Genomic DNA, 25303 nt, shown 5'->3' with positions numbered 1-25303 from the left:
AATACTGATTACACATTGCAGATCTTGATGTTATTGATTTTATTGATGGCGATATGGCTATGGCTAGATTAGTAGGACATGTAGAACGTAAAAATAAATTAGATATGTATTTAGTTTTTTTATTGTTGTGTGCTAGAGCCGTTAAATGCAACTGTAGACATTACCATTTTAACAAAAATAATTTCAAAACACTTGAGAAATATTTATTTTTATTTTGTACATTTATTAATAGTAAAATGACTACCTATGGATTCTACAATCCAGTCCAGTCAATGACTCTACAGTCAAAATACACATTTGCATGTTTATGCTGATTAATATGCATACCTGCTTGATTTATTAATGCCAACTAACACTGTAATTTATTATTGTCTTGTAATTATTTAGCAGCACTTATAAACGTTTTATCTTTAATGTAAAACTTAAAACATTCACATTTCACAGATCACCAAGTAACTCTTGAACACACAAGGTTAAGTTCAAAACTTTTACGTATATTAATAATTCTATTTACAGTAATTTAACTAAGGCATCGCTCGGCCTTCATGATCGATTAAAATATGCGATAAAAAGAAAACAATGCGAAATCAGGACACTGCCGGCGTCTCGTCGAGTAATATTAGTACTCGCCCGGCTCTTGGCAAGCACGAGACGAGAGTAGAGCGACTATACGATACGCATTCTTTAGGACAAATTAGTCTAGCAGGTGCTTTGTTAAGGCATACGTTATTTCATCAAAATGTGTGGAACACAAGCTTAGTAAATGTTATAAAACGAAGATTATTAAATTTAAATTCAAGCTTGTGTTGGACGAACTTCCATAATTAGACCAATCACAGGCTTCATCTATTCTTTAAAAGTTTGAGCCATATGATACGGGTTGTTTAGCAATAGCAAGCAAGTTGTTTTGGCAGTAAGTAATAGCAGCTCCTAGATGTATGAGTTCTAAGACTTCCAGATTTTTTGACTGCGAGGCCGAGAATAGAAAGTAGTAAACCTGAGTTTCCAAAAACATTTTTTTTTGTGTAGTTTTTTTTATAAAATAATTAACCATGAAAATAAGCTTGAATGTAGGTAATACTTAGTTTACATACATTGGAAGTCAATTTAAATGTCTTACATAAATAAGATTTAAAAAAAACATATTATTTGCGGCATTCAACAGTTTTATTACTTTAGCTATAAAATGTAGTCACCCTACAATAAACTATTGTGGTCGATTAACCACGTGCAAATCTTTAACAATTCTTTGAACGCAACATTGGCGGGTCATTTAAATTGGATGTTTAATTTAACTACTCATAAAATACAATCCCGTGCTAAAATTACTACATTTTATCGTTGAGTGATCGTGACGTTAATCACAGTTTGACACCACCACCTGACTAGCCTTAGATAAGTTTAATTTTTTATACCACCTGACTAGCCTTAGATAAGTTTAATTTTTTATACAATCTTGCCTTTGAAACTTTCATTTATAATGTACTACTAATACACACAAACAATCAAGCTTCATTAAAACGCAACTCACACAAAGCACACACACTCTACTACACAACTCACCTCTCACAATCACTAAACACCCAGTACATATTGAATTTGTGCGTCTGTCCACTGAACAAATCGTACTCTTGTCAATCGCAATCGAATATAGTGAACCAGACTGGTAATTTCAACAAAAAACCAGGGCAATTTACACAGAATTTTAATCTCAGCAAGGATAATTTTACATGTTTCTACCAAATCTTATTAAATAATTATGGATAATACTACTATTAATACTCTAAATAAAGAGATTGATAATTTTCGCATTTTTGACTCCTACTATTGTTCTCCACAGGACTGTTCATCTTATATTGATCATAAGTCTGATTATTTAAAAATTTTCCACGTGAATATCAGAAGTTTAAGCAAAAACTTTGACGAGGTCCTGATATTTCTGTCTAGAATAAATACTGATCCGGATATTATTATCTTAACGGAATCTTGGCTCAGTAAAATTGATAATCTCCCTGTACTACAAGGCTACAAATCGTACAAATCTAACGCACAGAACCAGAATGATGGCGTTGTTGTTTTCACAAAATTAGGTTTAAAATGTGAAGTAGCTGTTGCTGACCTAAGCGATTGTAGTAGTTTGTTGCTCACTCTAAATGGGGCAATAGCAGTTGTAGCTATCTATCGCTCACCTTCAAACAAAAATATTTTTAACTTTTTGGATTCTTTAAACGACTTATTACTCACCTTAGCAAAATATGAAACAACTGCGATTATAGGAGATATCAATATAAATATCTTGTCCGAAAAGCGTGAACCGAGACCTGAGCCCTATCTAAATCTTCTGGCATCCCATGGACTCTTACCTGCGCATTCTTTTCCAACACGCGAGGACAGATGTCTGGACCATGTCATGTTTAGAAGTGGAAAGAGGATAGTAACACTAGTATTTGACTCTTACTTCACTGATCATGCTCCTATTCTGACATGCATCAACCAAATGAAAGTGACATGTCCCTCTAAGCTTATCTCGCGCGTAAATCTACGCTCTATTGTCAATGAAATAGGACATACTGATTTCTCTGATGTTCTAAACTCAGGTGATGCTAATACTGCTGCAAATATCTTGGTGTCCAAAATCTCAGAACTTATTACAAAAAATACAACAACTGTTAAGACTCAATGCAGAAAGCGAATCATAAAACCCTGGATCACTCCTGGCCTTTTGAGATGTATCCGGAATCGAGATCGATTACATAAAAACTCAAAATCTAACACTGATAATTATATAGCTAAAATCACTTACCTAAGATATCGCAACTTCTGTAATAAATTATTAAAAAAACTAAAACGAATACACGAACAAAATGAACTACAAAAAGCTAAGTACAACTCTAAAGCAACGTGGAATGTCATTAAAACTATTACTAATATGCAAACTAAGTTACCTCCATCTGAAGAGCTACTTACCCTCTCAGCTGAACCCGAGCCATCCTTGAATAAAGTGAACGACTACTTCATTAGTGTTGGGACTGATCTAGCGTCAAAAATACTATCTAGGCAACTTAATAGTACGAGCGAACCAGCCAATCGATCACAAAAGATAGATAGTAACCCTGTGGGAACTTCTATGGCCTTACTTGAAACCGATGAAGAGGAAGTCGCTGGTATAATTATGGGTCTTCGTTCTGACAGTGCCACAGGTTATGATGGAATCTCACCCACCATCCTTAAATCAGCGAGTAACTCTCTCGTACCTTTAATTGTACATGTTTGCAATCTTAGTATTGCTACTGGGGTTTTCCCTGACGCTTTTAAACAAGCACTAGTGCATCCTATCCATAAAGGAGGGGATAAGCGTTCCTTAAATAATTACAGACCCATTTCTGTCCTCACTGCAATGTCTAAGGTTCTAGAGAAGATATTGAATAAGAGGTTACTAAGTTATCTGCACAAATTTAACATAATAGCACCGAATCAGTATGGGTTCAGAAGCGGCTTGTCTACTGAGGATGGGGTCATGGAACTTACTGAGTTTATAGCCAAAAATATTGACAATAAAGCTAAAGTGATTGGTACATTCCTTGACCTCTCCAAGGCTTTCGACACTGTTTCTGTTCCGATGCTGATTAACAAGATGGAACAAATAGGTATACGGGGAACGATTTTGAATATCTTTCGCGACTACCTCACTGGCCGTCAACAGAGTGTCAAGCTGGGTTCATACACCAGTGACAAGCGTCCTTTAAGCTACGGAGTTCCACAGGGTAGTGTCCTAGGACCTACCCTGTTTTTAATCTATATTAATGGCCTATGCCAAATGACTTTACCAAATTGTAAAATCCTAACATACGCAGATGACACGGTTCTTCTTGTGCATGGGGATACTTGGAAGCATGCCCGTAAATTGACTGAAGGTGCCCTAAGTGCTGTTGCTCAATGGCTTAATAGAAACCTATTAACTCTAAACGTGAGCAAAACCAAGTATATTACCTTCTCTGCTTCTGTAACTTCACAACCAAAGGATCCTTTTGACGTGAAAATTCACACATGTGATGAACATGACCAAACCTGTTGCTGCCTATCACTGTCGCGTGCCAATGACATTAAGTACCTGGGTGTCCACCTTGACAGTACTCTCAGCTGGTCCACTCATATTGTTAATTTGACTTCGCGCCTGCGAAAAGTCATGCCGATCCTGAGAAAATTGAGAAACTCAGCTGATATAAATACCCTCAGGATGGTCTATTGTGCAATAGCACAGTCCATGGTGTTGTATTGTATCCCTGCCTGGGGTGGAGCAGGTGTCACTCATCTTATTAGACTTGAAAGGGCGCAGAGAGCTGTCTTAAAAGTTATGACCGGGAAACCATACCGTTATCCAACTGCTCAATTATATGCTAATTGCCAGGTCCTTTCAGTGAGACAGCTTTATGTGCTTCAATTGATGTTACGCAAACATTCCTCGCTTCCCTTAGACGTGACCCTACAAAACCGGCGCACGACACACAGAGTATGTCACAGTGTACCTCATAGAACTGCTCTTGCGAGTAGACAATACTATGTGCGTTGTTCATTCCTTTACAACAAAATAAACAAAATCCTTGATATTTACACTTACCCACGTAACAAATTCAAAATTACATTGAAAAATTGGTTGCAAGATCTCACATTTCACGAAACAGAGAATCTCATAAAGTCGCCATAATTGATTGCAGTTATAGAGAGAAAATTGAGTGGTTGTCTATCTTTTACAGATAAAACCGATCCCAAGATCTACATCGCAGGGCTCTTTCTTTCTTTCTTTCCTTCTTTCTCTCTTACACACTCACTTGTTTTAATATGCACTGCACACGTACGTACAATTTCAAATACATATTCTACTCTCTCTTACACACACTCGACACACACACACACACACACACACACACACACACACACACACACACACACACACACACACACACACACACACACACACACACACACACACACACACACACGACACTCACACACTCACAAGTAGGTACCTATTTACCAAAAGCTATAGTACTTAATTAAAATTATGTTTGGCATCATCAACTAAATTACAACTGTGAAATTAAATTGGTGGAAGAATTAGCGTCTGTCACACAGTTTAAATGTAACTAGTATAGACGTTAATGATCCCTATCTTAATACAGCTCCTATTGTTAAATGTAATTTTTTCGTTAAGATACCATGTGCATTGTTAAAGACACAATAAAGTTATTTATTATTATTATTATTATTATAGTTTCGCTAATCCAGTAACTGTTAGAATATGACTAATTTAAATGATATCCTTGCGTTTTTACCGGAATTTTAATTTAATAGTACGATGCAGTCACACTGATTTATTTGTATACGCTTTTCCAGGATTTTCCATACAAAATGTCACTAAACCGTATCGATTTTCTTAATCCTTGTTTTATTATGTTATTTACAAACATTTAGAAAACATAAATATTGTTCAAGTTTAATCAGAATGGCTTATTTGCTGGTTGTTGGCCAGATACGGGGTCGTTACCTAGGAAAGGCAAATCTAGGTATTTTTTGGTCATTTATACATTTTCAGGCATGAGTATGGTGTATTCATGTGCACTATAGACGATGAAATGTTTGTGTAATAAAAGACACATGATTTTGATGGCTTTATCATACCTATGATCCGTACCTACGGATATACATAACCTTGGCTTTGTTTTGTACTTAATTGCCTTTGTAATAGCGATAAATCGGTTTTCTCTTGTAGCCTAACAATTGATAACACGTGGCCTTGTTTATTTACAATGCGATTCATAAATAAATACAATACCCTCCTTATATTTCTTTAAAAACAATTTTCGGGACCATCTTTGGTGCCGCTGCTCTACTGTTGTTAAAAGGGACAATGACCACCCATTCCATAGAGTCTTTGCACTTATTCTATCCTGTATCACACCGACTAAGAATGAGGATGAGGAAGACGTCCAAATAGATTTATAGCGTAGCTCATTGAGCCTAGTCGTAGAGTAGATGGATAGCTGGAGAAAACTTAAGATTAACCTAGCAACATCCTTCTGTCTCTCAATTGTTCAACAACAAATATATCTGCTATTTTTTCTGATTTTTACACGATTTGAACGACATTTTAATGCAATAACACGGTTTATCTGCGCGCGCGCACGTGGGACCGGCCCCCGCGCGGATGTCGGCGCGGAAATCTTTATTTAGCGGTATCGCGATCAATCCGCGAGTCCCCCTGTCGCTCACACGCACCGCACCTAAGTACCTGATACGGGCCGCAGCTCGATTGTTTGCCAACTCTTTTCAATAGTATTCAACCTTTAACTTGATAGCTATTGAAAACTTTCTCTACGGTCGACACCATTTTGGATCCAAAGTGTTAATAATACAATCTAATCTGGATAATTAATAATTGAATCCACTAAAGCATACATCCCGTTTCGAGTAATTTAGATGCTCGCCATCCTTTGGCTTGATATCTTTGGTATTACCACAGAATAATAATAAGTACTACGTACAGAAGTTTTACTTCGCGAAGGTATTTAAAAAAATGTATGCTCAATGTCATTAACAATTTGGTGTAATTTAGCTTGTCTCAAGAGTCAAGCAAGTTTGTCAGAAGTTTTGTTGACAAACGTCAGTGATCGGTACTGCGCCGAAGCTATAGGGCTGACTTCGGTAAAATGATGTGACGTGAGGTGCCAATCTGCAGAAAATGGCGGAGGAAATACATGATTTAGCATGAATTATCATGAATAATATTAACTACTTATTTACCTCTCAGTGTCTTGAGGCAACTTAAAAAAGTACATTCTGTGTTTTTATTATTATTTAGGCAGTTAAATACTGCACAGTATTTAGTACACCATTTTCTTTATTTTTTTCCATCATACACAAGAATACGCGTGCGTGAGTCAATGTTCGCTCGTATGTGAGGCCTTGTCGAATAGTACTCTTGTAGGGGGCAATCGTGCGTGTTTTGTTTTCGATGTAAACTCGCGGAGATGAACAGGCCTGATTACCACAGAATAATAATAAGTAACATTTCCTACTAGTTGAAGTTTACGAGTATGTTTATCATTTGTGATATTTAGATTAATAAAATTATTTTAATTTATGAAGACATAAGAATATAATATTCTATTAAATTCATTATAATAATCTTGAAATCCACTGAAATGAAGGAGTGATACCTAATTACTAGGTATGTATGTATTTTGTAAAAGATTGCGAGAACATTGGTGTCGATAATAAACCTTAGTTGGACTGACGGATCAGTTTTATTGGAACCTCAGTGGAATTGATGTAAACCCTATGTAGTTAGATGTACTTCTCTGGTAATAAAGTTGCCAACAAGTTAAGTTCCTATCCTAATTTGAATAATATAATTTTAATGATTTGTTAAAATAATTTTGATTTAAGAGCACCTTTTTTATAACTTAAAATCATGTCAAATCTATTTTTCAGTGTAATCAAAATTATTTACGAAAATTACAGAATACAATTAATTAAACTTTCATAATTTAGCTGATTGAGCTTCATCAAAGACTAATGCCAACATTAACTATGGTGCTCGATACATTTCCAGCGCTTCACGTCAATCTTCACGTTTCCAAGTTGAACGTACCTACACGTATGACTTAACCTTCAGCACGTGTAAAAACTTTGTGTAAACAAGAAATCACTAGCAAGTTTTATGAATAAACCTTTTACCAAACCCAAGTTTTCCACAACACAGGCTGACACAGAAGCTTTTCACACGGTTTTAAGTGGGTGTGTAATGTATGAAATAACTACATATCATATAATACTTAGAGGATATAACATCAAATTATATAAAATCGTTTAATATAATAATTATTTACTATAATAAACGAATAATATAATTTTAAAACGAATAATTTTAAGACAAATAACTATTAACTGATATAAAATCGTTTGATATAATGAATGTTTTCTATAAAACTTACAATGTATACTATTTAAAACAAATAACATTCAAATCATATAAAAATAAAATGTCGAACAATCAAATGAGATAAAATTCTTTTCCTATAAAACTTAAATCCTATAACAATAATAATTTTATATAAAGTTCATTTGTTATAATAAGCATTGCATGCAGCAAGCAAGCAAGCGACCAAGCAAGCAAGCTAGCAAGCAAGCTAGCATGCAGGCAAGCAAGCAGGCAAGCAAGCTAGCAAGCAGGCAAGCAAGCAGGCAAGCAAGCAAGCAAGCAAGCAGGCAAGCAAGCAAGCAAGCAAGCAAGCAAGCAAGCAAGCAAGCAAGCAGGCAAGCAAGCAAGCAAGCAGGCATGCAGGCATGCAGCATGCAAATTTGACTAAAAACTTGAGACTTCTGTCACGGCTCCGGCACTGCGGGGCTCTGGCGGTCCCTCGCGTGCTAATCGTCGCAGATGGCTTTCGCTCGACACCGCGTCTTCGGCTTGCTGGCCGGCTTCGCCGGCCAGCCTCAGCCGCGGCGCCTCGCTTCCAGCCACCTGCTCCTCAGCCCGCGGGCCGCCTCGCCCCTCCGTGCCTACGCGCTTCTAAATTACACTCTAGGGGTAGGGCAGACAAGACTACGTGGAGTCGGTTTTACGGCGATTCGTTTTTGTCACTAAAGTCATTTATAAGTCAAGCTAAAGAAGAACATACCTACTTAAAGTTATATCTATTAGAAATTATATCAATTAAAGAGTATAACAAATAATATTTATTACAAGTAATGGTTATGTGAAATAATATTTATATTAAACAAAATTACATCAAATGAGTCTTAGATTAAGTAAGGTTTATATCAAATGTCTTTATGCGTTGTGATTGGTATCTGAAATGATATTATTAGAAATGATTTATTATATGAAGTAAACATTATATGTTAAAAAATTATATCAAGTGTTATTATAACATACGTTTATTATACAATATGAACGTTATTGAAATGAATTTATATCATATAAACTTATATAAACTGTCACGCACCCGTTTTAAGTGTACTATTATGATAATAATTATATACTCAACATCAAATAAACCGCACCTTCCGCGACGCGAACTTTAACGATTTTCTTCTGACACAATCATGGTGCCCCAACAATATTGGTGTTATTAGAAAGCTCAATAAATATCCTTAAAGAAAAACATATTTAATTTCTTAATAAATGATTAACATATACCATAAATGTGACTTGAAAAAATACCTCACTTTGGGCCCACCTATGGGATCAATGAGACCAATTTTTATGGTTATAAAACCAAATAATGATTTCACGTGTCCTCTTTAACAGATGGATAGCGATTAATCCCAACTTAACAGTTTTATAGCCATAAAAGTTGGCTCTAGCGTAACTACCTATTTTTTGAAGAAGTGACTCTGGATCCTTCTAAAGACACATTTTTGGGGTAAAAACCTTTCCTTTAATGAAATGAAGGTTAGAACTAGGCTTTTAAATGGTGCCAATATTGGTGGGATGTGGGGATGCATACGTTTGAAAATGCTTGTCGCGGGAGGTGCGATTTATTTGATGTCGAGTGTAGTAACACTTGCCTATTATGGAAAAAATAAGTGACTTTTAAGCGTAATTAAACTTATTAAAAAAATTGTAAATACACAAGTCGACTATAAGGTATACCTACCTAACGACCACTACTAGATTTTGTTGATAATATTTACTTATTTATATGCGTCCCACACATCTTTTCACGTGATTCCAACTAACACGATTTAACGTAAAACCTACCTTATTGAGGAAAATAAAATTATTATTGTTATTGTTCAAGGTACCTAATTAGCTTAGGATGTAGAGTGGGTAGTTCATAAATATGTAAGGACCTATGCATCATCCGCAGTTCCGCACCCACTGCATTTGTTTTTACTGTTGTTCACTTCGGAAAAAATATCGATTGGCTGTCAGGGTGGAAGGCTCTACTCATACGTCATGTGATGGATGGGAAATCTTCGGAAATGTTTTCCATCCATAATTAGTTCACTGTTAGACATAGGCCTCTCCTAATGTATGCCACTTAGCCTAGTTCCTAGAAACATTGCTATATTAAGCAAAGTTTCGTCGCTCTCCCTTGAAGGAAAACCTGTACCTAGATAGGTAGTAGCTAGGTAAGTAGGTACTTATCTAAAAACCTAACAGGAGTCTAGGAAAACATCAGTTCAATGGAATTCAGGCATTAATTCTATTGATATTAGTTTTAGTTTCTAGGCAATCATTGGGGGAGGCCTATGTTCAGCAGTGGACGCCTTGTGGCTGAAATGAGTAATGATGATGATAGTTCTAGTTTAGGTTGGTCGAGTCATAACAATGTGTAAAATATTTGATGATCTAGGTTTTCTAATCACTATTTACGATATGACTTTTATTTTGTTACTTTTCAGTTTCGGCAAAGGTTATTTGAAATTATTTGGGAAGTAGAGTCATATTATCGTTTCTCTTTCTGTCTTACCTGGCAATAACATGTTATAATAACAATTTATTATAATTAATTACAGTCTATAAATCGTTTAATTACATCACCATAAAGTCCTCCTCCATGTTGCATTATTCATATTACAGCAGCACGTGCTATGGAGCTGGATATAACCGGATTTGACTTCGATTATTCAAATGAATTATTATGAAAATCGTATATTGTTTATTGTAAGGTCGGGCTCATTTTAATATGTGCATCTTTTGATGTACACTTAGGATGACCTAAGTACCTAAATAATTTTGAGTTACTGAAACCCTGAAAGAAGGTTGCTAACTATCTTTGGATCCGCATTGAAATCTAACAAGTAGAACTATACAGGATGTTGATTTCAATACTCGCCATATTTAGGGAGTTGATTAAGTAGCTTATTCTGATCACGAATCAGTAAAAAAATTGACTTTGAAAAAATTTTAAAACAAACTTTAATTTATGTTAGTCGATGAAAAATACAAATTTTCACTACCTACCTACTTTACGTGGCATCCTTCAGTAGGCTATCCGACATGATAAGTAAGCGATCCGCGTAGCTCGATGGTGCTGCAGTGTAAACTATTGCAGTTTTACGAGCCACAATACAGTTAATTTTGGACGGAAAATATTCGCTAAAAATTCGACTTTCGTTTGTAATTTTTTTTTTGGTGGATAATGCATTTATATGAGTCATAATAGATCACCTAAATAAATATGGCGAGGATTGAAATCAACACCCTGTATAGTTCATCTTTACATAATAAAGCCAGACAAAGCCAATCTCAAATCAAGGACAAAAACTAAATTCAATATTGTTGGGGCGGGTCACTGTCTATGCTTTAATAGTTGCGTTGCCTAACTTGCACTTTGCTTCTGCTATGCTGCTTGTCTAGTATAGATGCTGGCCTTCCTTATCCGCATCACTGCGGGTGAGGAGGCGAATGGTCTTGAGGGAGAGCGCAACGGTCGTGAAGATCCTCAAGGCAAGACTGAAGGATTGTCCTGCACGTGGTTGCCGCCCTGCTATTGGTCTAATTCCTTATGAAATAGACGTAACGGAAACCTTCTGTCGGAGTACCGCCGGGATGTCGAGGTCATGTCCTTGCGTGTCTATCATCAAAAAGATGATGGTAGATGGTAGAATGACCTCCTGCACCTAGGTCACACTCTGAGGGTCCATTCTCAGGGGGCAGGCCTGATGCCACCGGGATGCAGAAATCGGGCAGCTCATCTTGAAGGGTGCTGGGGAGCCAATGGCGTGGTATACCCCCAAGAAAAAGCGCTGTAACCTGATGATAGATGAGTCATAGCAGCGAACTTTTATAGGGACCGCTGCTGAAACAAAAGTCCTAAGCTACCGAATCAATGGCGGTATAACCATTAACCAACCAGAGGTTGAGGAGGCGCGGGCGGCCTTGGATGGACACAGAAAGGACCCAACCGAACAGTGGCGGTATAACCACAACCGGCTACCACAAGCCATGCGATGGAAAATCTGAGCAAAAAGTGTGGCAGTGGTGCTAGGGGAGGCATCACGGGTTTCAAAAATATCCCCAATAACCAACATGAGCGCAAAGGCAAAAATTGATTTACCCCAGGAGGGTACCAGCAAGGCTGGAGAATCCCTCCCTGAGCATCGCTCAGGCTGCCCTACGTATTCTGGGGGGGGCAAGCAATTGCGTGTTGGAGGAGCTGCAGGAGGCAGCAGGGGCCAGACCAAATTGGGAGGGCCAAAGGTCCCGAAAGGGATAAAGGCACCGAAAGGTGAAGTGGAGGGCGCACCAGGTGCAGGGAGTGGCGTGGCACCGTCGGGGAATGCTCCCCACATGGGGCGGGCACCTAAGCGGAGCGCTGAGAACCCACGGGGTCTCGTTGTGCGAAGCGAGGGCGGCCTGAACCAGGGGGGCGGCTCTGGCAGTGTGGCTCCACACAGTGCACCACCCGAGCAGCGACTGCCTGATGTGCGTGAGGCGCTAGGGCCGCAGGGTAACACCAGTGGCACTGCGCTTAATGCAGCGGAGGGCGGCGATCTGCAGGGAAGAAGGAGGCGCAAAAAGCGGTCGGGATGCCAGAGGAGGGTGAAGGCTGAGTTGCGGAGGCAACAGGCTGAGGACGCCACCTCAACGGCAGACCGGATTAAAAGGGCGAGGGAGATCAGCGGAGAGAGCCAAGTGTTGGTCAGCGCCAAGCGTGCTAAGACTGAGGAAACTCAGTCCTATGCCGCGGCTCTGAACATCTATAAGATGGCGATCACCGCTAAGGACTTTCCAGGGACCTGGCTAGGCGAGGAGGAGTATCTGGCGCTTCAGGGTATCATTTTTGATAAACTGGAGATCACGCCGGATCCCATCCCCGTCGTCAGCATGGGAAACCTGAAGTCAGGAGCGATTCTCTTCAGGTGTGAGGGGGAGAGCTCAATGAAGTGGCTTCGCACACTTGATGGCACTGCCGTCAATGGTGTGGAGCTTAGGGTGGTAGATGCTAAGAACCTCCCAAAGCCGGTGAAGATGGCCTGGAAATCCAGGAACGTCACGAGGCAGGACACAGGGCGGGTCATGAGGTTGCTGCAGAGGTTGCATCCGAGCCTGAAGACCTCGAACTGGAGCATTGTTGGCTCCACTGTAGAGGGGATGACGGTCAGGAGAATCGTCCTGATGGACGAGGCCTCTGCGGCGTACATCAGAGACCGCCAGTACATCCTGAACACTGGGATTGACCGGAGCATCTTCAAGCTTCTCGAGTACGATGTAAGGCGTGGGGATGAACCGGTCAGTACCAGTGTGACGGCTGAACAGCGTGGGGATGCGGTGGCGGTCCCGGAAGACTGCCCGCGGACAGAGGAGCAGGCCTTGGAACCAATAGCGGGACCTAGTGCGAGTGAAGGGCTATCCGGGGGGACTGGGGGTGCGGGGGAGAAGCTGGTGGTAGATGAACCTGCTGCCGCTCTGTCTCCCGCATCCATAGGCTCGCTGGAGGCCATAGCTGACCTGGACCTGGGACGGTCCTCGCCGCTGGAGTATGATATCTCCGCGGATGAGGAGACCGAGCTCGGGGACAGAATTTGACGTCTGCAGCTCTCTTCGGGGGTTTAAGGTGCGTTCAAATTAATCTGCATCACTGCAAAGCGGCGACTGCCATCATGGCACGAGAGCTCAAGGTCAAAAGATATGATATCGCCTTAATCCAAGAGCCCTACCTGTACAAAGGTGAGGTGAAAGGACTCGGCGGCACAGGTGGAATATTAATATATAATTGTTCTACTAATGATACGAGGACTTGCATTTATGTCAGAAATGGGATAAGTGCGATTCCTCTATCCAGGTTTTCTTACAGGGATCTCACAGCAGTGAAGATCCAAAGGGAGGGGGATTTGCGAGGAGTGATAGTGGCATCGGCATATCTCCCATATGAAAAGGCAGATCCTGTGTCAAGGCAAATGCAGGATCTGATACAACACGGCAACCAAGAAGATCTGGAAACCATCATTGGCTGCGATGCGAATGCTCATCATGTTGTGTGGGGCAGCTCAAACAACAACGCCAGAGGAGAGAGGTTACTGGATTTTCTGGTGAGTTCTGAAACACATATTATTAACAAGGGTAACAAACCTACATTCTTCAATGCCCGGAGGGCAGAGGTGATTGACCTGACGCTTGCATGTAAGAAGGCAGTCCGGAAAATCACTAACTGGTATGTTTCGGACGAGATATCATTGTCTGACCATAACTATATATGCTTTAAGTATAATGCTCCTATAAGAAAGGACGCAATTAAAAGAAGGAATCCCAGGAACACTGATTGGGAAGACTTCAAACGGGACCTAAGGACGGAACTTAGTGAACCAAAATGCAAACTCAACTCTGTGCTTGAAATAGAGTTTGACGCTGATCGAATTACCAATGCCTTGAAGACTGCCTGGAGGGATAACTGCCCGGAACGCGAGGCGGGATCGAAGAAACTTCCATGGTGGACCAAGGAAATAGCCCTCTTACGAAGGGAGACAAGAAAGGCGTTCAATATAGCAAGAGCTAGGAATGACTTTACAGAGTATAGAAGAGCACTGACGGAGTATAGCAAAGCGGTGCGAAAGGCAAAGAGGAAGGCATGGAGGGATCATTGTGAGATGATCAACTCAGTTCCCGAGGGCATGAGACTAACAAAGGCCATGTCAACAACCAAAGCGAACCCACTCACTACAGTATGGAGTGAGAGGGGGGGATATACGGAAGCAGGCAAAGATACGTTGAAAACAATGATAGCAACGCACTTTCCTGAATCACAGGTCCTAAACGATGATCAAGATCCAATCAGCGTGGAGGAACAAAATAGAACAACAAACAAGCTCGACTGGGTTACGGCTAAGAGAGTAGTGGATGAGACTAAGGTGAGATGGGCAATCGGGAGCTTTGAACCATACAAGGCACCAGGCCCAGATTCGATCTACCCAATTCTCTTGCAGCAAGGAATCTCCATTCTGACTCCTCATCTATGCAGGTTATACAAGGCCTGCATAGCATTTGGATACATACCTAAGGTATGGAGAGAAGTCAAAGTGATCTTTATACCTAAACCAGGTAGACCGGATTACAACGACCCTAAGGCATATAGGCCAATAAGTCTACAATCTTTTCTTCTCAAATCGCTTGAAAAACTTGTAGATAAGTACATAAGACAAGGACCACTAAAAAGATTTCCTCTACATGAGCTTCAATGTGCATACCAGGCAGGGAAATCTACAGAAACTGCGCTACACTATGTAACCGGCAGGGCGGAGGCGGCTCTTGAGAGTAGGGAGGTTACTGTTGGGACATTTGTCGACATAGAGGGGGCATTTGACCGCACTACCTTCTGCTCTATAGGAGCTGCTGCTTCTGACCACGGGGTACCACTACCTCTATGCCGGTGGATAGACTGTATGCTTAAAGGCAGGATTATTCAATCAGAACTGCAAGGAGAGTGCATGAGTGTAAGGACTGTCAAGGGCTGCCCGCAAGGGGGGGTACTCTCACCCTTGCTATGGAGCCTGGTCGTGGACTCACTACTTGTGAAACTAAACAAAGGACCACTCTACACGGTTGGATATGCAGATGATTTGGTAATTATGGTAAGGGGCAAGTTCCCAACTATTGTGACAGACATCATGCAAAGAGCCCTCAACACACTGGAAGAGTGGTGTGACAAAAACCACCTGTCGGTGAATCCGGGAAAAACGAATGCGATTGCATTTACAAAAATGAGAAATACAACAGGGCTAGGACATCTCTACCTTTATGGTAAGCAAATAACCTGGACCAATGAAGTGAAATATCTAGGGGTAATCCTAGATAAGGAACTTACATGGCGTAAACACCAAGATACGGTCATAGCTAAGGCTATGAGAGTGCTGGGAATGTGTCGTGGTGCATACGGGAAGGCATGGGGACTTAGTCCCAGAGTGATGAGGTGGATCTATATAACTATGGTGAGACCAATAATACTTTATGGCAGCATTGTCTGGTGGCCTAGAATTAGGTTACAGACGTGCAGAACGGCACTGGGCAAATTGCAAAGAACTGCATGCCTAGCAATAACGAGTGCGTTTAGAACTACGCCAACTGCAGCATTGGAAATTATTCTGGGATTGCCCCCACTGCACTTGGCGCTAGAAGTAGATGCAAGGAAGGCGCTGCACAGACTGAAGGGGGCGGGACTTTGGAGTACATCCAAACCTTGCACCAAGCACACAAGGATGGGGAGCGATCCTCAATTAGATGCAATAATGGACATGGGTTGTGATACAATGCAGCCTAGGTACATGTTTAGCAAGGATTTTAAAGTGTCTATACCAACAAGGGAAGACTGGAAAAGAGGACCAAAACGTCAACAAGACAGCCAGATCTGGTATACTGATGGCTCCAAGATGAACTCAGGAACAGGAGCGGGCGTCTACTCCAAACAATCTGAGCACAGTGAAAGCTTAGGGAGGTTTGCAACAGTGTTTCAAGCTGAAACCTATGCTATAATCATGTGCGCAGTAAGGAATATAGAACAGGCGCATAAAAAGCGTGACATTTACATATTAAGTGACAGTCAGGCAGCACTCAAAGCCATTGCCTCAGTGAGGGTTGGATCCAGACTCGTTTTGGAGGCAATCTTGGCACTGAATAAACTTGGAAGGCACAACAGGGTGACCCTCATGTGGGTACCTGGACATACTGGAATCGAAGGCAATGAGAGAGCCGACAGTCTAGCGAGACAAGGGTCAGAGGCGGCACCTATTGGGCCAGAGCCGATAGTGCCCTTATCTATAAGCACTGTACACATGGCCATGAGGCAATATACATCCAGGAAGCACAGAGCTGAATGGGAAAGCTCCAACGGCATGAGCCACTCCAAACTATTCCTAGTTGGAAACACAAGATCATGGGAAAAGCTCATACTCAATGGAAACAGAAGGCAAGCCCGAGTGATCACGGGTGCGCTAACAGGACACTACACTACAAACCACATGCTCCACAAAATGGGCCTAACTACGGATGACAGCTGTCGAGCATGTGGAGAACATGCGGAGTCCATGAAACACCTACTCTGCGAATGTGACGCGCTAGCCAGAACTAGAATGGGTCTCCTGGGGTCGGCTTATCCGACACCAGAAGAATATACGTCCTTCTCACCCAAGCACTTGATCCACTATATGGATAGGATCTTTGTGGATGAGGGGGGATAAAGGTATAGGGAAGCACAAAAGATCCCAATGGGTCGACGTGCACTGCGCCCATGCGCGGCCCTAAAATAAGATAAGAAAATTCAATATTCTCTTTTATGCAGAACAAGGCATTGCATTTCACCGCAATCGTACCTGTAGAGTCTAGGATGGTCTTGCAGGATGGTACATTACCTGCCCTGTAAGTGCCTAATGCCTATTCACTCTCGCCTTGAAAAGTTGAAAAGGCCCGGATTATAGTGTTCGGGAAAGATAGCAGCAGGCAGGGAATTCTAATCCATAATCTAATCTAGAGGCCTTTGTCCAGCAGTAGACGTCTTTCGGCTGAAACGAACGAACGAACGAATCTAATCTAGTGTTTTCATTATAAAAGCAGCAAGTTTAGATTAGAAGCAACAAGTAAAGAATTTGATGTTTAATTTTCTTAAACAAGACCTACACTGAGCATAAGAAATATCATCCATATAGCGAAACCGCGTGACCTCATTCTACATTACCTATTTGAATAACGTCTAACTTAACCGTCACACAAAAACTGGCTCGTTCCCTTTTGACCCGGGAGGGTGACCTCTACGACAGATTTGTGACTCAAAGGCGCTGATGAACCGAGCTTATCCCTCTCGCGCCTTTCCGAACAAAGACCGACCTATATAGGGGATTAGTGATAATAACACGGTATTGGGACGGTGCGGAAGCATCAGATTGAGGTGGCATGGCATTTTCAGAACGAGAAAAATATGGAGGCGAATAAAATTGTGTCAATGAACCACTATGAGAGAATAACATTATATGAGGGAAAATAATTATTTGACCTTCTTTTCTATTTAAAGTACCTATTGAATTAATAGTTTTTGGTTAACGAATTACTAAAATGCAGAATATTCATTTTTATCCAATAGTAGTTCTTAAGTTAGCAAAGCTAAGATTCAGTTCATTTATATTCGTCAATAAATAACCATTATTTAGTCTCTAATACACAATAATTAATGTAGAATTTAATTTATTATGTATTAGTACCTACAGTAGATTCACCCCTTTGTTAATTAGAAAATTAACTGGCTGAAGGATTTCATGGCCCTTGATTGTTTTCGCTGATCCTCAAAAGGGACAACAATGTAGATTGTAAATGAATTAATTTTGATTAAATCCTTTTGTTTATTAAAACGCCGTAGAATCCCAATAACCTGGTGAAAATGTACCTTGTAATAACAAGTTATTACGTTGGATTATTGTCTTTAATTAAGCGAGGTCAGAAAGTGTAAAGATAGTTTTGGGTAATGAAAACTCCTTACGGAATATCTCATTTACGATAGTTTAGCTTCATCTCCAACATTTGATTTTATTAAAGACTTTATCATCAAAACTACAATAGACGGGATTAAGGCTAAGGCATATAAGTAATATTTTGTAAATAAACATAGTCTGATGTAGATAAAAATGGGTACCTAATAATGGTTAAAAATTAAAATATGAAACAGTATTTACCATTAGGCAGCTACATTATTCCATAGGTATTACTCGTAGTATGGGATGACTGATGATGATGATGATGACACACATAGTTAAAGTGATCATTTCTAAGAATTTTCTCATGTAGTCATTAGTCCCAGGACTGCTAGGCCACAGCTAGATTAATCCTCTTAATAAATTTTAATAGTCTCCCTTCAGCCTGAAATTCGATCTGATGCTTGTATATGTGTAAGACTATGTACCTAAGTACATAACTACTAAATATTATCAACTCCTCAGAGTACGATCAACAGCAACACAAGTCAATTGAAAAAATGATTCAACGTAGAGTCATATTTCTTTTCGGGAAATTAAGTTGAGCCTTTAATTTTGTAACTAAACTGTGAAAATAACTACCTAAGTAGGTACTTAACTTACTACATTCATAAATGCAAAGTTAAAATATCACTACAATCACAAACGAGCTTTTACCACAGAATAATAATAAGTACTACGTACAGAAGTTTTACTTCGCGAAGGTATTTAAAAAATTGTATGCTCAATGTCATTAACAATATGGTGTAATTTAGCCTGTCTCAAGAGTCAAGCACTATTTTGTTAACAAACGTCAGTGATCGGCACTGCGCCGAAGCTATAGGGTTGACTTCGGTAAAATGATGTGACGTGAGGTGCCAAACTGCGGAAAATGGCGGAGGAATGAGGAAATACATGATTTAGCATGAATTATCATGAATAATATTAACTACTTATTTACCTCTCAGTGTCTTGAGGCAACTTAAAAAAGTACATTCTGTGTTTTTATTATTATTTAGGCAATTAAATACTGCACAGTATTTAGTACACCATTTTCTTTATTTTCTTCCATCATACACAAGAATACGCGTGCGTGAGTCAATGTTCGCTCGTATGTAAGGCCTTGTCGAATAGTATCCTGTAGGTGGGCCATCGTGGGTGTTTTGTTTTCGATGTAAACTCGCGGAGATGAACAGGCCTGCTTTTACTTAGTACCATTTCTCCACTACAAAAATATTTTTTAATTGGTCATCCAAAAATTAGTAGGAGGTTTTGACTTCAAGATTACTTTATGTAGAGTCATTAAACTGACATTTGATTTCAAAACTACATTAACTTACGCCCGTAGTAGTTCATAATAATGACAAAATTTGAAAATGTCGGAAAGTAGAAATCCAAATAAGCTATGTAGTTAAAAGCTTACAATCAATTAGGTACATCAGTTCTTGCTCTTTACTTCGCCATTCGTCGGCAAGTCCTCACAATACGAGAGTTCGCAAAGGCTGTGGGAGGGCTCTCCTGCGTAGAGAGCCGTTATTACGACTCACGAGCCTCTCTAGAGAGAAGAGCAGGTCAAATTTAGACGTGGAGTACGCTAAATACCTGTTTATTAATTGAAGTGGGGTAGGAATTCTTATTTAAGTTCAAATTATGTAACATTAATTTTATTATTTAGTAGGGACCTTCTAATGGTTTGCTAAAATGAAATGCAGCCTAGAGTTAGGACCACGCGCGGCACATCTCGTTGAACATAACAAAATTATTTGTTACTAGCGGCCGCCAGCGACTTCGTACGCGTGGATCCCGTTTTACCACCTTCATCTATCTTACGCGGTTTAGATTTTTTCATACAAATATTTTTTCTAACGTAACTAACTCCCGTTCCCGTGGGAATTTTGCAATATCCTGTTCTAACTAAGCTTTAAGTTTACTAAGGTACCTGCATGCCAAATTTCAAGCGTCTAACTTAAGCGGTTTAGGTTTTTCATACAAAAGGATTTTCCCACTAATTCCGGTTCCCGTGGGAATTTCGAGAATTCCTTGTTGTAACTAAGCTTTAAGTTTACTAAGGTACCTACATGCCAAATTTCAAGCGTCTAACGTAAGCGGTTTAGATTTTTCATACAAAAGGATTTTCCCGCTAATTCCTGTTCTCGTGGGAATTCTTAAGTATACTATAACCTGCCCAGGAGTATGAAGAATAATTGTACCAAGTTTCGTTAAAATCCGTCGAGTAGTTTTTGTTTCTATAAGGAACATACAGACGGACAGACAGACAGACAGACAGACGGACAGACAGACAGACAGACAGACGGACAGACAGACAGACAGACAAAAATTTTACTGATTGCATGTTTGCATTAGTATCGATCACTAATCACCCCCTGATAGTTATTTTGAAAATATATTTCATGTACAGAATTGACTTCTCTACAGATTTATTATAAGTATAGATAACCTTAGATTACAAATAATTTTGTTATCTATAGAGGAGACTTTGTAACAATAGGGTCTTTAGGTAGATATACCTATATAGACGATGACAACATTATAGTATTGTAGCATCTTTTGCTGTTCAATTATGTGAGAATGCAACAAAAATGTTTAAGTATTGTATAATCTAGGTTACTATGCTGCAGACTACAAATAAACAAAAAGGGCTGAGAAACAATCAAAATTCGCGCTTTATTTAGCGCTATTTTTTCCGTGATCATAGTTTTCATTCGGTGGTTACTTAAAGGTGCTTAGAGGTACCTACTTAAATTATTCAGAAAACTTTAATAGGGCCTAGCGTGAGTTTTCATGAAACGCACTCACTAGTGAGCACTAGTGAGTGCGTTTGATGTAAACTCACACTCAGCCCACAGGATGCCTTTTCGTGATTAATTTAACTAAGTAGGTATAAGTAACTATAAAACTGAATAATATTATGGTATGATCATAATAATGCGATATAGTTAACCCCTTTGCTATAAATACACTCGCGAGCAAAAATATGGAATCACCCTATTTATTCCGAGCGATCATAAGAACTAAATGACTAATAGAAGATCAATAAAAATGGTACCATTTTAAAGGAGATATTATAAACTTAAAATTGATACCATAGATACATACAATACATAGTCATTCAGTTCTTAAGATCGCTTGGAACACAAAGGGGTGATTCCATACTTTTGCTCGTAAGTATACAATGAAATCGATATCGTGACTACCTGATATGAATTTAAAATGATACACAAGAAAACATTTTTAATGTTTTATTTAACCTTGGATTATTGTGTTAAAATCTTTTTGCATTTTGAAATAGATGTATTTTTCAAACTCTAAGGTACGATGCCCATTGAGCGCACTTACACGGCCGTAAAGAAAATAGTATTTTATTAACAGTTCTTAGAGTCGTAATTGCTTACAACTGATTAACTGACATTTCAATCCGGACGAACATGAATGACAGACTTTTAATAACTTAAAATTAAAAATTATATTTAAATATTTTGTTTCTTTTATTTATCACCTTGTTGAATCCCTACGTTACGAACCAGAGAAAAAGGAAGTAGAAGCTAGCTAAGAATGGATATAAATTCTAAATTAATTTGATACCCAAAATAATTAAAATGTCCAACTAATAGGTACAGGTCAATTGTAATTAGCATTTGTGTCCAACTAGAATTAACTGAACTAATTACCTCTAAATTAACTGAATAAATACGTCACAGTTGATACGCCTTCTATGAACTAAGTAATCAACTAAACTAATCCCGATTGCAGCGCGCAAAGCTGTGAAATTAACTTCGTAACGAACTATGGCGAATGCAATTTGCCCCAACAAGCGCTTCCGCCCACCGCTAAGGCGAAGCAGGCGGTTGCAACTAGTGGACATGCCTACGGTTTAAGCTGCTTTAGGTCCCAAGTTGGTAACTTTATGCGACAGACAACATAGAGCTAAAACAAACAATAAGCATGTTTAGAACATTTTTCAGTATCTTTCAGAAAAAGGAATGAAAAATTCAATGGAATGAAACATTTTCGTAGGGTTTATAATATAAAAATGTTAGTTTACCGTTTTTAACGCAACAATGTTGCAGCATTAAGTCAGGTCGATATACTTACAACTTACAACTTACTTTTTTATTTTAAAATGCCAAATATTCTCGGAAATCCTGAAAAGTCTGAAAATAATGTTTTCCAAATTTTCCGTAAAAATCTTATGAACAAATTTGCAAACACATACTTAGTACAGATAATAATGACAAACAATTTGGTACTTTATCGCTTTTAACAATCACAGAAAAATAACAGCAAAGCTTTTTCCGTATCATGATGAATATTTTCTTTCCAATAAAGAAGATTTCCAATTAATTTAAGAAAAAATATCCAAGATTTCGCAATTAAATTTCCTTTAAAAGCATATTAAAACTTTAATTTCATTTTCTTTCATTTTCATTACATAATTAATTGTGGTTATCCATGTCGGATTATACGAGTATGTCACATCCATACAATTCTTTCTAGCATTGAGATTTGCTAATCTGTCGCTCGCTGTTTACGACAGTTGGAATACCCAATAAATAAAAGGTTTATGCCTTTCCGATCAAACAATAAAATTAATAACCTGTTGAACTACGCATCATTTATGTTTACACTTTCATTCATGTCTCCGACACGCTGACAAAGAAATCAACAAGTGGAAATCAGAAACTCAATTTGGAAAATTAACCAATATAATAATTTAAAATAAAATAATAATTAACTTACCGTATTCAGTAGAATAATGCGTCAAAATAATTCGTGTCACTTCAGCTTTCGAGTTATAAACACAGCATAACTGGCCGTACGTTCGAGCGACGACCGCACGTTCGACTGGTGCGGTGGCCGAGTCCTGACTGGTGCTCCGGTCGGTGTGGACATCCTCAAGTCCTGGCGGGAGGGGAGTGGGGGGAAGCGATTGATCTGCGGCGGCTTCCGCTGGAGTATCCTGAATGAAAGTCGCCCTTCAGTCTCATGCGCCCTACGCGCGGAGTAGCGATAACGGAGGAAGGAAAGCGTTGCTGACTGTCGCACTGATTGGAGAGAGTATGTGCGAGGACATTAGTGGTTCCTTGTAACTCCTTTTAACTATTACTACGCACTCTTTATGAGTTGCGGGGACACACAGGGCGTATGGGATAGGGTGATAAATATTTATCGGTTCAAAATATATTTATTACCGTTTACCCGACTGCGCCAGAAGGAGGGTTATATTTTTTGACATCAGTTTTTTAACCTGTAATTTATAGCCGAAGGTTTTTTATTCATGTTTACACTGATTGGTCCTAATTGATTTAGATATGGCACCTACTTTATTACGTGCATTACTAATACATTATTCTGTCAAAAATTAAAGAATGTAAAAATATCATACATCTTACTCTCGAATTTTCCTAGAGATAGCAGAGCAGGTTCACTGATTTTAATTGTCTACTCTAAACTGATACTGCTTAAGTTTTCGTTACAAGTCTTTATGATCCTGTATAAAACAATTTACCAATTTGATAAAGTAAGTTAAATAATAATCAACCACATACCTACTCTGAAATAAGTTAGTTACTAGCATTATTAGGGGTTGGCAGTATTTATTCTCTAAATAATTATAGTAATTCCCGATCAAAAACAAATGCCTAAAATTGTAAAAGTTGGTTGTTTTCCAATATTTATTACTTTTATGCTGAAAATGTGTAAAGAATTGAAAAGAAACGTACACGTCTTCAGAACTGCTTTGTCTACAGTTGCTACGAAGACTACGCCACTTTCGTAGCAATTGGCTACTACGGCGTAGCTTAAGCCAAAAACTTTTAACTTTAAAAGTTGTTCGTCTTCTTAATAATAATTTAAGTAGTCATTGTATTGTGTTTATTTTACTCAAAGTTTCTTTTTACTTGATAATCAAGATGGATGAATCTACAATTTACCTATTATTTAAAGACGCATCAGGATTGACTATGGCTCGTTTTATTGTTGACTTAAGTACTTAAGTATATAAAATATGCAGATTTGATATTTAATCTTATTTATTTAATGGTGTGGATATGATTTAAAATAAAGTAACAGTGAAATAGATAGGCAAGTAAGATCTAATCTAAATAGTCGTGATGCCATAACAACACCGTTTATGTGCCGTTTGCAAAAATGCCAAAAATAGTCAGGAAGTTGAAATGTGTCTATTTTATGAATTGGATCCGACGCTATTATGAATTTAGGATGTGGGTAATTAAACAACTGGCGGTTAAGGTCGCGTGATAATTAGCTTAATTATTATCAATAGAGCTATCCTGCAGACATGTGGGGCGAGGCTGATCATGCTGGTACATACCTGGATCGACTATATTATACAAATTGCATCATAAATTACCTACATAATGTTATAGATACATTATTTTTAGTTTAATGGTTAAAAGCAGATTTCTATAACATATAATTTAGACGGCATTAATTTTAACCACGTTTATAACTAGTTACCTTCATGAAACTGACTTCCGGTACAGCGGATGCACACCCCAATAAATCTTAGGATTATGTAGTAAGTCTACATACTTTATGACACTGATCGCACCTCCCAACCCCACGCTGCTCGTAAGAGCCCAGCTCCCCCTAAAAATCACTCTAGAATACTCTAGATACGCCAATGCCCAGGGTCACCACCATCAGAATCAGCACCCTCAGATGAATTACCAATATTTCGTTCGTTTCAGCCAAAAGATGTCCACTGCTGCACAAAAGCCTCCCCCAAGGATATCACGACGACCAGTCCTGCGCTACTCGCATTCAGGTACTTCCTGCGACCTTCACCAGATCGTCGGTCCACCTAGTGGAAGGCCTG

At 39.1% G+C, this 25303-nt stretch overlaps 3 protein-coding genes across 3 annotated transcripts in view; 2 read left to right on the top strand and 1 right to left on the bottom strand.

Moving 5' to 3' along the window:
* The window catches only part of LOC135079863 (excitatory amino acid transporter 3), a 34376-nt gene extending 11051 nt beyond the window's left edge, over positions 1–23325 (bottom strand). Inside the window, exon 1 of the mRNA XM_063974476.1 lies at positions 23203–23325. The gene's annotated coding sequence lies outside the window, so the exon portion shown is untranslated. The remainder of the gene's footprint in view (positions 1–23202) is intronic.
* Positions 11312–16344, top strand: LOC135079862 (uncharacterized). The gene is made up of 2 exons (XM_063974475.1): positions 11312–13571; positions 13812–16344. Exon 1 carries the CDS (start codon positions 12044–12046, stop codon positions 13541–13543), a length of 1500 nt encoding a protein of 499 aa, XP_063830545.1. The 5' UTR covers positions 11312–12043; the 3' UTR covers positions 13544–13571; positions 13812–16344.
* LOC135080202 (uncharacterized) lies at positions 16207–17184 on the top strand. Its single transcript, XM_063974884.1, has one exon. It carries the CDS (start codon positions 16207–16209, stop codon positions 17182–17184), a length of 978 nt encoding a protein of 325 aa, XP_063830954.1.
* Positions 23326–25303: the final 1978 nt, after the last annotated feature.

The sequence above is a fragment of the Ostrinia nubilalis genome, chromosome 17, assembly GCF_963855985.1.
Source record: "Ostrinia nubilalis chromosome 17, ilOstNubi1.1, whole genome shotgun sequence".
NCBI classification, from domain to species: Eukaryota; Metazoa; Arthropoda; class Insecta; order Lepidoptera; family Crambidae; genus Ostrinia; species Ostrinia nubilalis.
Note: the sequence above shows the minus strand (reverse complement) of the source record. Positions and strands in the feature narration are given on the sequence as shown.